The sequence below is a fragment of the Salvelinus namaycush genome, unplaced genomic scaffold (genome assembly GCF_016432855.1).
Source record: "Salvelinus namaycush isolate Seneca unplaced genomic scaffold, SaNama_1.0 Scaffold1248, whole genome shotgun sequence".
Lineage (NCBI taxonomy): Eukaryota > Metazoa > Chordata > Actinopteri > Salmoniformes > Salmonidae > Salvelinus > Salvelinus namaycush.
This window is the reverse complement of record NW_024057951.1, coordinates 26356-41217: the sequence shown is the minus strand read 5'-3', so window position 1 is coordinate 41217 and position 14862 is coordinate 26356. Positions and strand designations below refer to the sequence as shown.

Sequence of the window (14862 nt, the reverse complement as noted above, 5' to 3'; positions counted from 1 at the left end):
TATAAAAAATATTTCAAAACATGCATCCTGTTTGCAATAAGGCACTAAAGTAAAACAGCAAAGAATTTGTCAAAAAGTTTAAAAAAGTTAACTTTTTTGTCCTGAATACAAAGTGTTATGTTTGGGGAAAATCCAATACAACACATTACTGAGTATCACTCCCCATATTTTCAAGCATAGTGGTGGCTGCATCATGTTATGGGTATGCTTGTCAATCATTAAGGACTGCTCGACTAAGGGAACTTACAGATAATTGTATGTGTGGGATACAGAGATGGGGTACTCATTTAAAAATCCTGTTAAACACTATTTTTGCACACAGAGTGAGTCCATGCAACTTATTATGTGACTTGTGACCTGACCTGAACTTATTTAGGTTCGCCATAACAAAGGGGTTGAATACTTATTGACTCAATACATTTCAGCTTTTCATTTTTAATGCATTTCTAAAAATATATTTAAAAAAAAGAAAGAATTATTTGACATTATTGGGGTATTGTGTGTATATCAGAGTCACAAAATCTCAACTTAATCCATGTTAAATTCAGGCTGTAACAACAAACGTGAAAGAACGTCAAGGGGTGTGAATACTTTAAGGCCCCGTATCATATAGCATTAGAGCAGACATAACCTGTAATCCAAGTTTCAATTGAAAGGGATTCCTTGACATTGACTCATTACAGAAATTCGAATAGGTCAGAAAGCGGCAGCAATGACAATCTAACTGTGGAATGTGATACGTCATGATGTGGGCAGCAGAATTCCATCGATTTGAGTTAGAGGAAAAACCCTTCTTGCAGTGAAAGACTACTAGCTAACTAGCTGCATGACTTAACAGTGCAGTGAAAGACTACTAGCTAACTAGCTGCATGACTTAACAGTGCAGTGAAGACATAGACTACTAGCTAACAAGCTGCATGACTTAACAGTGCAGTGAAAGACTACTAGCTAACAAGCTGCATGACTTAACAGTGCAGTGAAAGACTACTAGCTAACTAGCTGCATGACTTAACAGTGCAGTGAAAGACTACTAGCTAACTACCTGCATGACTTAACAGTGCAGGGAAAGACTACTAGCTAACTAGCTACATGACTTAACAGTGCAGTGAAGACATAGACTACTATCTAACAAGCTGCATGACTTAACAGTGCAATGAAGGCCTAGACTACTAGCTAACTACCTGCATGACTTAACAGTGCAATGAAGGCCTAGACTACTAGCTAACAAGCTGCATGACTTAACAGTGCAATGAAGGCCTAGACTACTAGCTAACAAGCTGCATGACTTAACAGTGCAGTGAAGACAGACTACTAGCTAACAAGCTGCATGACTTAACAGTGCAATGAAGGCCTAGACTACTAGCTAACAAGCTGCATGACTTAACAGTGCAGTGAAGACAGACTACTAGCTAACAAGCTGCATGACTTAACAGTGCAGTGAAGGCCTAGACTACTAGCTAACTAGCTGCATGACTTAACAGTGCAATGAAGGCCTAGACTACTAGCTAACAAGCTGCATGACTTAACAGTGCAGTGAAGACAGAATACTAGCTAACTACCTGCATGACTTAACAGTGCAGTGAAGGCCTAGACTACTAGCTAACTACCTGCATGACTTAACAGTGCAGTGAAGGCCTAGACTACTATCTAACAAGCTGCATGACTTAACAGTGCAGTGAAGACATAGACTACTAGCTAACAAGCTGCATGACTTAACAGCACAGTGAAGGCCTAGACTACTAGCTAACTACCTGCATGACTTAACAGTGCAATGAAGGCATAGACTACTAGCTAACAAGCTGCATGACTTAACAGTGCAGTGAAGACAGACTACTAGCTAACAAGCTGCATGACTTAACAGTGCAATGAAGGCCTAGACTACTAGCTAACAAGCTGCATGACTTAACAGTGCAGTGAAGACAGACTACTAGCTAACAAGCTACATGACTTAACAGTGCAGTGAAGGCCTAGACTACTAGCTAACTAGCTGCATGACTTAACAGTGCAATGAAGGCCTAGACTACTAGCTAACAAGCTGCATGACTTAACAGTGCAATGAAGGCCTAGACTACTAGCTAACAAGCTGCATGACTTAACAGTGCAGTGAAGACAGACTACTAGCTAACAAGCTGCATGACTTAACAGTGCAGTGAAGGCCTAGACTACTAGCTAACTACCTGCATGACTTAACAGTGCAGTGAAGGCATAGACTACTAGCTAACAAGCTGCATGACTTAACAGCACAGTGAAGGCCTAGACTACTAGCTAACTACCTGCATGACTTAACAGTGCAGTGAAGGCCTAGACTACTATCTAACAAGCTGCATGACTTAACAGTGCAGTGAAGACATAGACTACTAGCTAACAAGCTGCATGACTTAACAGCACAGTGAAGGCCTAGACTACTAGCTAACTACCTGCATGACTTAACAGTGCAATGAAGGCATAGACTACTAGCTAACAAGCTGCATGACTTAACAGTGCAATGAAGGCCTAGACTACTAGCTAACAAGCTGCATGACTTAACAGTGCAGTGAAGACAGACTACTAGCTAACAAGCTGCATGACTTAACAGTGCAGTGAAGGCCTAGACTACTAGCTAACTACCTGCATGACTTAACAGTGCAGTGAAGGCCTAGACTACTAGCTAACAAGCTGCATGACTTAACAGTGCAGTGAAGGCATAGACTACTAGCTAACAAGCTGCATGACTTAACAGTGCAGTGAAGGCATAGACTACTAGCTAACAAGCTGCATGACTTAACAGTGCAGTGAAGGCCTAGACTACTAGCTAACAAGCTGCATGACTTAACAGTGCAGTGAAGGCATAGACTACTAGCTAACAAGCTGCATGACTTAACAGTGCAGTGAAGGCCTAGACTACTAGCTAACAAGCTGCATGACTTAACAGTGCAGTGAAGGCATAGACTACTAGCTAACAAGCTGCATGACTTAACAGTGCAGTGAAGACAGACTACTAGCTAACAAGCTGCATGACTTAACAGTGCAATGAAGGCCTAGACTACTAGCTAACAAGCTGCATGACTTAACAGTGCAATGAAGGCATAGACTACTAGCTAACAAGCTGCATGACTTAACAGTGCAATGAAGGCCTAGACTACTAGCTAACAAGCTGCATGACTTAACAGTGCAATGAAGGCCTAGACTACTAGCTAACTAGCTGCATGACTTAACAGTGCAGTGAAAGAATACTAGCTAACTAGCTGCATGACTTAACAGTGCAGTGAAGGCCTAGACTACTAGCTAACTAGCTGCATGACTTAACAGTGCAGTGAAGGCCTAGACTACTAGCTAACTACCTGCATGACTTAACAGTGCAGTGAAAGACTACTAGCTAACTACCTGCATGACTTAACCGTGCAGTGAAAGACTACTAGCTAACTACCTGCATGACTTAACAGTGCAGTGAAGGCCTAGACTACTAGCTAACAAGCTGCATGACTTAACAGTGCAGGGAAAGACTACTAGCTAATTACCTGCATGACTTAACAGTGCAGTGAAAGACTACTAGCTAACTACCTGCATGACTTAACAGTGCAGTGAAAGACTACTAGCTAACTACCTGCATGACTTAACAGTGCAGTGAAGGCCTAGACTACTAGCTAACTAGCTGCATGACTTAACAGTGCAGTGAAGGCCTAGACTACTAGCTAACAAGCTGCATGACTTAACAGTGCAGGGAAAGACTACTAGCTAACTAGCTGCATGACTTAACAGTGCAGTGAAGGCCTAGACTACTAGCTAACTAGCTGCATGACTTAACAGTGCAGTGAAGGCCTAGACTACTAGCTAACAAGCTGCATGACTTAACAGCGATGTTAAATGCTTTGATTCAGTTTCCATTAAAGCGTCAGATAGCTTCATGATAAGCACCTCTCTGACCGCGTCGGTCGATCCTCTACGCCAGAAGAAACACTGAGGTTACGATGCGAGGTTACTCGTCCACAATGAAAACAAGGTAACCTAACTATCAGCATCAGCTTACCACCCTGACACAAACTACCCACTAAACTATAACCCTAGATACCCACTAAACTATCACCCTAGATACCCACTAAACTATAACCCTAGATACCCACTAAACTATAACCCTAACCCTAGATACCCACTAAACTATAACCCTGGATACCTACTAACCCTAGATACCCACTAAACTATAACCCTAACCCTGGATACCCACTAAACTATAACCCTAGATACCCACTAAACTATAACCCTAGATACCCACTAAACTATAACCCTAGATACCCACTAAACTATAACCCTAGATACCCACTAAACTATAACCCTAGATACCCACTAAACTATAACCCTAGATACCCACTAAACTATAACCCTAACCCTAGATACCCACTAAACTATAACCCTGGATACCTACTAACCCTAGATACCCACTAAACTATAACCCTAGATACCCACTAAACTATAACCCTGGATACCCACTAACTCTAGATACCCACTAAACTATAACCCTAGATACCCACTAAACTATAACCCTGGATACCCACTAAACTATAACCCTAGATACCCACTAAACTATAACCCTAGATACCCACTAAACTATAACCCTAGATACCCACTAAACTATAACCCTAGATACCCACTAAACTATAACCCTAGATACCCACTAAACTATAACCCTAACCCTAGATACCCACTAAACTATAACCCTGGATACCTACTAACCCTAGATACCCACTAAACTATAACCCTAGATACCCACTAAACTATAACCCTGGATACCCACTAACTCTAGATACCCACTAAACTATAACCCTAGATACCCACTAAACTATAACCCTGGATACCCACTAAACTATAACCCTAGATACCCACTAAACTATAACCCTAGATACCCACTAAACTATAACCCTAGATACCCACTAAACTATAACCCTAGATACCCACTAAACTATAACCCTAGATACCCACTAAACTATAACCCTAGATACCCACTAAACTATAACCCTAGATACCCACTAAACTATAACCCTAGATACCCACTAAACTATAGCCCTAACCCTAGATACCCACTAAACTATAGCCCTGGATACCCACTAACCCTAGATACCCACTAAACTATAACCCTAGATACCCACTAAACTATAGCCCTGGATACCCACTAACCCTAGATACCCACTAACCCTAGATACCCACTAAACTATAACCCTAGATACCCACTAAACTATAACCCTGCATACCCACTAAACTATAACCCTGGATACCCACTAAACTATAACCCTGGATAACCACTAACCCTAGATACCCACTAAACTATAACCCTGGATAACCACTAACCCTAGATACCCACTAAACTATAACCCTGGATACCCACTAAACTATAACCCTGGATACCCACTAACCCTAGATACCCACTAAACTATAGCCCTGGATACCCACTAACCCTAGATACCCACTAAACTATAACCCTGGATACCCACTAAACTATAACCCTGGATACCCACTAAACTATAACCCTGGATACCCACTAAACTATAACCCTGGATACCCACTAAACTATAACCCTGGATAACCACTAACCCTAGATACCCACTAAACTATAACCCTGGATACCCACTAAACTATAACCCTGGATACCCACTAAACTATAACCCTAGATACCCACTAAACTATAACCCTAGATACCCACTAAACTATAACCCTAGATACCCACTAAACTATAACCCTAGATACCCACTAAACTATAACCCTAGATACCCACTAAACTATAACCCTAGATACCCACTAAACTATAACCCTAGATACCCACTAAACTATAACCCTAGATACCCACTAAACTATAACCCTGGATACCCACTAACCCTAGATACCCACTAAACTATAACCCTAGATACCCACTAACCCTAGATACCAACTAAACTATAACCCTGGATACCCACTAAACTATAACCCTGGATACCCACTAACCCTAGATACCCACTAAACTATAGCCCTGGATACCCACTAACCCTAGATACCCACTAAACTATAGCCCTGGATACCCACTAACCCTAGATACCCACTAAACTATAACCCTAGATACCCACTAAACTATAACCCTGGATACCCACTAAACTATAACCCTGGATAACCACTAACCCTAGATACCCACTAAACTATAACCCTGGATACCCACTAAACTATAACCCTAGATACCCACTAAACTATAACCCTAGATACCCACTACACTATAACCCTAGATACCCACTACACTATAACCCTAGATACCCACTACACTATAACCCTAGATACCCACTACACTATAACCCTAGATACCCACTACACTATAACCCTAGATACCCACTACACTATAACCCTAGATACCCACTACACTATAACCCTAGATACCCACTACACTATAACCCTAGATACCCACTACACTATAACCCTAGATACCCACTACACTATAACCCTAGATACCCACTACACTATAACCCTAGATACCCACTACACTATAACCCTAGATACCCACTACACTATAACCCTAGATACCCACTACACTATAACCCTAGATACCCACTACACTATAACCCTAGATACCCACTACACTATAACCCTAGATACCCACTACACTATAGCCCTGGATACCCACTAACCCTAGATACCCACTAAACTATAACCCTGGATACCCACTAAACTATAACCCTGGATACCCACTAAACTATAACCCTGGATACCCACTAAACTATAACCCTGGATACCCACTAAACTATAACCCTGGATAACCACTAACCCTAGATACCCACTAAACTATAACCCTGGATACCCACTAAACTATAACCCTGGATACCCACTAAACTATAACCCTAGATACCCACTAAACTATAACCCTAGATACCCACTAAACTATAACCCTAGATACCCACTAAACTATAACCCTAGATACCCACTAAACTATAACCCTAGATACCCACTAAACTATAACCCTAGATACCCACTAAACTATAACCCTAGATACCCACTAAACTATAACCCTAGATACCCACTAAACTATAACCCTGGATACCCACTAACCCTAGATACCCACTAAACTATAACCCTAGATACCCACTAACCCTAGATACCAACTAAACTATAACCCTGGATACCCACTAAACTATAACCCTGGATACCCACTAACCCTAGATACCCACTAAACTATAGCCCTGGATACCCACTAACCCTAGATACCCACTAAACTATAGCCCTGGATACCCACTAACCCTAGATACCCACTAAACTATAACCCTAGATACCCACTAAACTATAACCCTGGATACCCACTAAACTATAACCCTGGATAACCACTAACCCTAGATACCCACTAAACTATAACCCTGGATACCCACTAAACTATAACCCTAGATACCCACTAAACTATAACCCTAGATACCCACTACACTATAACCCTAGATACCCACTACACTATAACCCTAGATACCCACTACACTATAACCCTAGATACCCACTACACTATAACCCTAGATACCCACTACACTATAACCCTAGATACCCACTACACTATAACCCTAGATACCCACTACACTATAACCCTAGATACCCACTACACTATAACCCTAGATACCCACTACACTATAACCCTAGATACCCACTACACTATAACCCTAGATACCCACTACACTATAACCCTAGATACCCACTACACTATAACCCTAGATACCCACTACACTATAACCCTAGATACCCACTACACTATAACCCTAGATACCCACTACACTATAACCCTAGATACCCACTACACTATAACCCTAGATACCCACTACACTATAACCCTAGATACCCACTACACTATAACCCTAGATACCCACTACACTATAACCCTAGATACCCACTACACTATAACCCTAGATACCCACTACACTATAACCCTAGATACCCACTACACTATAACCCTAGATACCCACTACACTATAACCCTAGATACCCACTACACTATAACCCTAGATACCCACTACACTATAACCCTAGATACCCACTACACTATAACCCTAGATACCCACTACACTATAACCCTAGATACCCACTACACTATAACCCTAGATACCCACTACACTATAACCCTAGATACCCACTACACTATAACCCTAGATACCCACTAAACTATAACCCTAGATACCCACTAAACTATAACCCTAGATACCCACTAAACTATAACCCTAGATACCCACTAAACTATAACCCTAGATACCCACTAAACTATAACCCTAGATACCCACTAAACTATAACCCTAGATACCCACTAAACTATAACCCTGGATACCCACTAAACTATAACCCTGGATACCCACTAAACTATAACCCTGGATACCCACTAAACTATAACCCTGGATACCCACTAAACTATAACCCTGGATACCCACTAACCCTAGATACCCACTAAACTATAACCCTAGATACCCACTAAACTATAACCCTGGATACCCACTAAACTATAACCCTGGATACCCACTAACCCTAGATACCCACTAAACTATAACCCTGGATACCCACTAAACTATAACCCTAGATGCCCACTAAACTATAACCCTAGATGCCCACTAAACTATAACCCTAGATGCCCACTAAACTAAAACCCTGGATACCCACTAAACTATAACCCTAGATACCCACTAAACTATAACCCTGGATACCCACCCCAACCCTGGATACCCACTAAACTATAACCCTAGATACCCACTAAACTATAACCCTAGATACCCACTAAACTATAACCCTAGATACCCACTAAACTATAACCCTAGATACCCACTAAACTATAACCCGGGATACCCACCCCAACCCCAACCCGGGATACCCACCCCAACCCGGGATACCCACCCCAACCCGGGATACCCACCCCAACCCGGGATACCCACCCCAACCCGGGATACCCACCCCAACCCCAACCTGGGATACCCACCCCAACCCCAACCTGGGATACCCACCCCAACCCCGGATACCCACCCCAACCTCGGATACCCACCCCAACCTCGGATACCCACCCCAACCCGGGATACCCACCCCAACCCGGGATACCCACCCCAACCCCAACCCGGGATACCCACCCCAACCCCAACCCGGGATACCCACCCCAACCCCAACCCGGGATACCCACCCCAACCCCAACCCGGGATACCCACCCCAACCCCAACCCGGGATACCCACCTCGTGAAGAGCCGGCGGTGGTAGCGTCCAGGGGCTCTGAAGAGAAGGCTGTCTGGCTGGGTAGACTATTCCTGGACCTGGTTACTGACTCCAGCTGTGAGGCCCTGCCCAATAGGGACGCAGCGTCCAGGACCTCCCCCTCTTTGGCTTCCAGGTCAGATTTGGAGGTGGTGAGAGGTCGGAGCCCAGGGGCGGGGGCCCCCAGGCGATGGGGCTCGTTAAGGCAGGCGGAAGCCGCCGTGCCGCTGTCCAGGCTCAGCACCCGGGCGTGGGTTTTGGCGCTGCCCGTGCTGGGTGTCCGACCAGAGGTGCGGCGCTTGCCTCTTCCCCCGGCCCTCCCTCCTCCCGCCTCATATCCGGCCTGAGCTTTCTGTGAAGAGGAGGAGGTGGAGGCTGTGGTGGTGGCGGCGGCTGTGTGGGAGTGGCTGTGGGAGTGGCTGTGGGAGGGACTGTGCTTGACTTTCAGGGCGCGGTAGCGTCCCTCGGGAGAGTGGCAAGAATGGGAGGTGGTGGAGGAGGAGGAGTCAGTGCTGAAGTGATGTGATTGGGTGGACTGAAGGCTGGAAGCACAGCTAAGGTCACTGGCTTCGCTCCAGTCCTCCTCACCACCCCCGGCAGCGAATACCGCACTGCGCGGCTTGGCCATGCCACGCAACAACATGTAGTCCCTGTGGCGGCTGGCATCGAAGCTGCTCGCCCGTTTCTTACCGGTCCGACGGCGCCCGCTGTTGCGCACGGCGCCCAAGGAGGAAGAAGTTCGTTGGACGAGGTTGGCGGACTTTACGTCCTCTTTCTCTCCTCTCCCCCGGTCCTGTTCCCTGCTGGCTGTGCACGCCGAGCCGTCTGCACTGGTCCTCGTGCTACTGCTGTAGGACGAGCCTGCCGGAGGCTCCTGGGCCGAGGCTGGGGGGTTAGGGTTGGTGATAGAGGGGGACGTGGCGGAGGAGGACGGCTGTTTGGCTGTCAGCTCGTTGGCATGGGGGTTCTTATTTGCCTCCCTGGAAGGCAGGCTGTTCAGTCCTCTTGAGATACTAGAACCCAGGCTGGACCCCAGAGTAGAAGTCCTGCCCTCCCCTGTCGAGGTGGGCCCGGGCCCAGTAGCAGCAGCATCCCCACCTCCCCTGTCCCTCCCAGTCCCACGCTGCTCATCCCCTGACAGGGACAGTAAACTCTCCACGTGCGTGGAGCTGGTCTGCTCGCTGTGGAAGCTGCTGACGGTGCTGTTGGTGTCTCTGTCCGTACCGCTGCAGTAACTCTCGGTCGAGCCGCTGCTACGTGTGCTCAGGCTACGGAGGCTGTCTGCACTGACCTTCCCCCCACCACCCTGGTCGGCCTGGTACAAACCTGACCCCCCCTCCCCTGCCAGCCCTTGCCTGCAGGAGTCCTGCTGGTGTCTACAGGAGTCCTGCTGGTGTCTGTAGCAGGCTGTGGAGCAGCCAGAGGTGGAGGCCTGGTCCGGATGATGGCAGAACCTTTCAGCCGCAGCCCCCTCCCTATTCCCCTGTCCTCCAGCCCCCTCCCTATTCCCCTGTCCTCCAGCCCCCTCCCTATTCCCCTGTCCTCCAGCCCCCTCCCTATTCCCCTGTCCTCCAGCCCCCTCCCTATTCCCCTGTCCTCCAGCCCCCTCCCTATTCCCCTGTCCTCCAGCCCCCTCCCTATTCCCCTGTCCTCCAGCTTCAGCACCTGGCCGGCGGGGTCTGGCAGCTTCCAGCTCACACACCGGGTCCAGGCCCCCTCTCCAAGGAGGGGGGTAGAGGCTGATGTCAGCTGAGGGCAGGGAGGGGTCGGGGAAGGCTGATCCGGCAGAGCTGGAGGTGCGGGGTAGACCCCGGGTACGAGGCTCCTTCCTGAAGGACTGGGAGTGCAACCCGGGGGCGTGGGCCGACACCTCTGTGTCACAAGAGGACATGGATTGGCTGAAGGGGTGGGAGGCGGAGCCACAATGGTTGGCGGGGTCGCAGGAGAGCTCGGAGGGGCCAAGGGAGGTGGAGGGCTGCATGGAGGCGAAGGAGTGGCTGGAGACAAGGCAGTAAATCTTTGGGTCAGACATCATGTCTGGAGGGGAGGAAAGGAGATCAATTAGTGAAGGTCTGTTCTCAAGTCTGTTCTCAGGTCTGTTCTATGTGATAATTAGTGAAGGTCTGTCCTCAGGTCTGTCCTCAGGTCTGTCCTCAGGTCTGTCCTCAGGTCTGTCCTCAGGTCTGTCCTCAGGTCTGTCCTCAGGTCTGTCCTCAGGTCTGTCCTCAGGTCTGTCCTCAGGTCTGTCCTCAGGTCTGTTCTATGTGATAATTAGTGAAGGTCTGTTCTCAAGTCTGTTCTCAAGTCTGTTCTCAAGTCTGTTCTCAAGTCTGTTCTATGTGATAATTAGTGAAGGTCTGTTCTCAAGTCTGTTCTCAAGTCTGTTCTATGTGATAATTAGTGAAGGTCTGTTCTCAAGTCTGTTCTCAAGTCTGTTCTCAGGTCTGTTCTCAGGTCTGTTCTCAGGTCTGTTCTCAGGTCTGTTCTCAGGTCTGTTCTCAGGTCTGTTCTCAGGTCTGTTCTCAGGTCTGTTCTCAGGTCTGTTCTCAGGTCTGTTATGTGTTTGAGCAGATACACATTGTAGAGCAGCAGGAGAGGAGACAGAGGGACGGAGAGAGGGACGGAGAGAGGGGACAGAGGGACGGAGAGAGGAGACAGAGGGACGGAGAGTGGGGACAGAGGGACGGAGAGAGGGGACAGAGGGACGGAGAGAGGGACGGAGCGAGGAGACAGAGGGACGGAGCGAGGAGACAGAGGGACGGAGCGAGGAGACAGAGGGACGGAGAGAGGAGACAGAGGGACGGAGCGAGGGGGCAGAGGTACGGAGAGAGGGGACAGAGGGATGGAGCGAGGAGACAGAGGGACGGAGCGAGGGGGCAGAGGGACAGAGGGACGGAGAGAGGGACGGAGCGAGGAGACAGAGGTACGGAGAGAGGAGACAGAGGGACGGAGAGAGGGGACAGAGGGACGGAGAGAGGGGACAGAGGGACGGAGAGAGGGGACAGAGGGACGGAGAGAGGAGACAGAGGGACGGAGAGAGGAGACAGAGGGACGGAGAGAGGAGACAGAGGGACGGAGAGAGGAGACAGAGGGACGGAGAGAGGAGACAGAGGGACGGAGAGAGGAGACAGAGGGACGGAGCGAGGAGACAGAGGGACGGAGAGAGGAGACAGAGGGACGGAGCGAGGGGGCAGAGGTACGGAGAGAGGGGACAGAGGGATGGAGCGAGGAGACAGAGGGACGGAGCGAGGGGGCAGAGGGACAGAGGGACGGAGAGAGGGACGGAGCGAGGAGACAGAGGTACGGAGAGAGGAGACAGAGGGACGGAGCGAGGGGGCAGAGGGACGGAGAGAGGAGACAGAGGGACGGAGCGAGGAGAGGTGCAGTGGAATCCGTTGTTTTATAGCGTCAGCCAAAATAGTACGCGCCACTGGAGCAAATAAGGGTTGAGTGCCTTGCTCAAGGGCACAGACGTTTCACCTTCTCGGCTCGGGGATTCGAACCAGCAACCTTTCAGTTACTGGTCCAACTCTCTAACCGCTAGGCTACCTGCCTCCCTGTACGTCCTATATAAGACAGTAAAGACACAGCTTGAGTCAAAAAGACAATTGAACTCTAGTGGTAAAGGTCTGTTTAAACAGAGCTCTCAATTCTATCTAACTCTATTGGCCCATCCTAGTACAGCAGTCTGTGGAGGTCAGATATCCTGCTGTGTTAACACGGTAACCTTGTTAAAACAGAGCTCTCATCTCTATCTAACTCTATTGGCCCATCCTAGTACAGCAGTCTGTGGAGGTCAGATATCCTGCTGTGTTAACACGGTAACCTTGTTTAAAACAGAGCTCTCGTATGTTTTCCAAGTGTTGAGGAAAGTCTCTCTCCCGAGGAAAACAAACAGTCCAAAACACGAGTCCAAGAAAACATTAACTAACACAACAAATATGATAACAACATGAATTCACAAGAGCTCTTTCTCAAAGTGAACAGAGGATTTTCACTCAGTGGTTACCTTGAGTAAGGACAAGATTCAGTTCAACACAGATTAAAAGTTGCACACATTCAAAGTAGATGGCAGTGTTATGTTAGATGTTGTTTGTTTACTTGGGTTTAAAACCAAACCTAAGTCAGACTCTGTAATGGACAGTGTTTACATTTACATTTAAGTCATTTAGCAGACGCTCTTATCCAGAGCGACTTACAAGTACATACATTCATACTTTTTTGTTTTTTTTGTACTGGCCCCCCGTGGGAATCGAACCCACAACCCTGGCGTTGCAAGCGCCATGCTCTACCAACTGAGCCACACGGGGCCCCTTGGGTTTACTTGGGTTTGAATCCCAACCTAAGTCAGACTCTGTAATGGACAGTGTTTACTTGGGTTTAAATCCCAACCTAAGTCAGACTAATGGACAGTGTTTACTTGGGTTTAAATCCCAACCTAAGTCAGACTCTAATGGACAGTGTTTACTTGGGTTTAAACCCCAACCTAAGTCAGACTCTGTAATGGACAGTGTTTACTTGGGTTTGAATCCCAACCTAAGTCAGACTAATGGACAGTGTTTACTTGGGTTTAAATCCCAACCTAAGTCAGACTCTAATGGACAGTGTTTACTTGGGTTTAAACCCCAACCTAAGTCAGACTCTAATGGACAGTGTTTACTTGGGTTTAAATCCCAACCTAAGTCAGACTCTAATGGACAGTGTTTACTTGGGTTTAAACCCCAACCTAAGTCAGACTCTGTAATGGACAGTGTTTACTTGGGTTTGAATCCCAACCTAAGTCAGACTCTGTAATGGACAGTGTTTACTTGGGTTTAAATCCCAACCTAAGTCAGACTCTAATGGACAGTGTTTACTTGGGTTTAAACCCCAACCTAAGTCAGACTCTAATGGACAGTGTTTACTTGGGTTTAAATCCCAACCTAAGTCAGACTCTAATGGACAGTGTTTACTTGGGTTTAAACCCCAACCTAAGTCAGACTCTGTAATGGACAGTGTTTACTTGGGTTTGAATCCCAACCTAAGTCAGACTCTGTAATGGACAGTGTTTACTTGGGTTTAAATCCCAACCTAAGTCAGACTCTAATGGACAGTGTTTACTTGGGTTTAAACCCCAACCTAAGTCAGACTCTAACGGGCAGTGTTTACTTTGGTTTAAACCCCAACCTAAGTCAGACTCTGTAATGGACAGTGTTTACTTGGGTTTAAACCCCAACCTAAGTCAGACTCTGCAATGGACAGTGTTTACTTGGGTTTAAACCCCAACCTAAGTCAGACTCTGTAATGGACAGTGTTTACTTGGGTTTAAACCCCAACCTAAGTCAGACTCTGTAATGGACAGTGTTTACTTGGGTTTAAACCCCAACCTAAGTCAGACTCTGTAATGGACAGTGTTTACTTGGGTTTAAATCCCAACCTAAGTCAGACTCTAATGGACAGTGTTTACTTGGGTTTAAACCCCAACCTAAGTCAGACTCTAACGGGCAGTGTTTACTTTGGTTTAAACCCCAACCTAAGTCAGACTCTGTAATGGGCAGTGTTTACTTGGGTTTAAACCCCAACCTAAGTCAGACTCTGTAATGGACAGTGTTTACTTGGGTTTGAATCCCAACCTAAGTCAGACTAATGGACAGTGTTTACTTGGGTTTAAACCCCAACCTAAGTCAGACTCTGTAATGG

The 14862-nt window shown here is 46.9% G+C and overlaps 1 protein-coding gene and 1 non-coding gene across 2 annotated transcripts in view; both read right to left on the bottom strand.

Moving 5' to 3' along the window:
* LOC120036214 (pecanex-like protein 1) overlaps positions 1–14862 on the bottom strand; it is a gene marked incomplete at its 3' end in the record, with an annotated part of 64064 nt that overhangs the window by 33427 nt on the left and 15775 nt on the right. The window contains exon 5 of the mRNA XM_038982695.1: positions 9166–11220. Coding sequence (XP_038838623.1) covers positions 9166–11220 — 2055 coding nt within the window. The remainder of the gene's footprint in view (positions 1–9165; positions 11221–14862) is intronic.
* On the bottom strand, positions 13420–13495 carry trnaa-ugc. Its single transcript has one exon. It is a non-coding gene; the product is annotated as a tRNA-Ala (tRNA).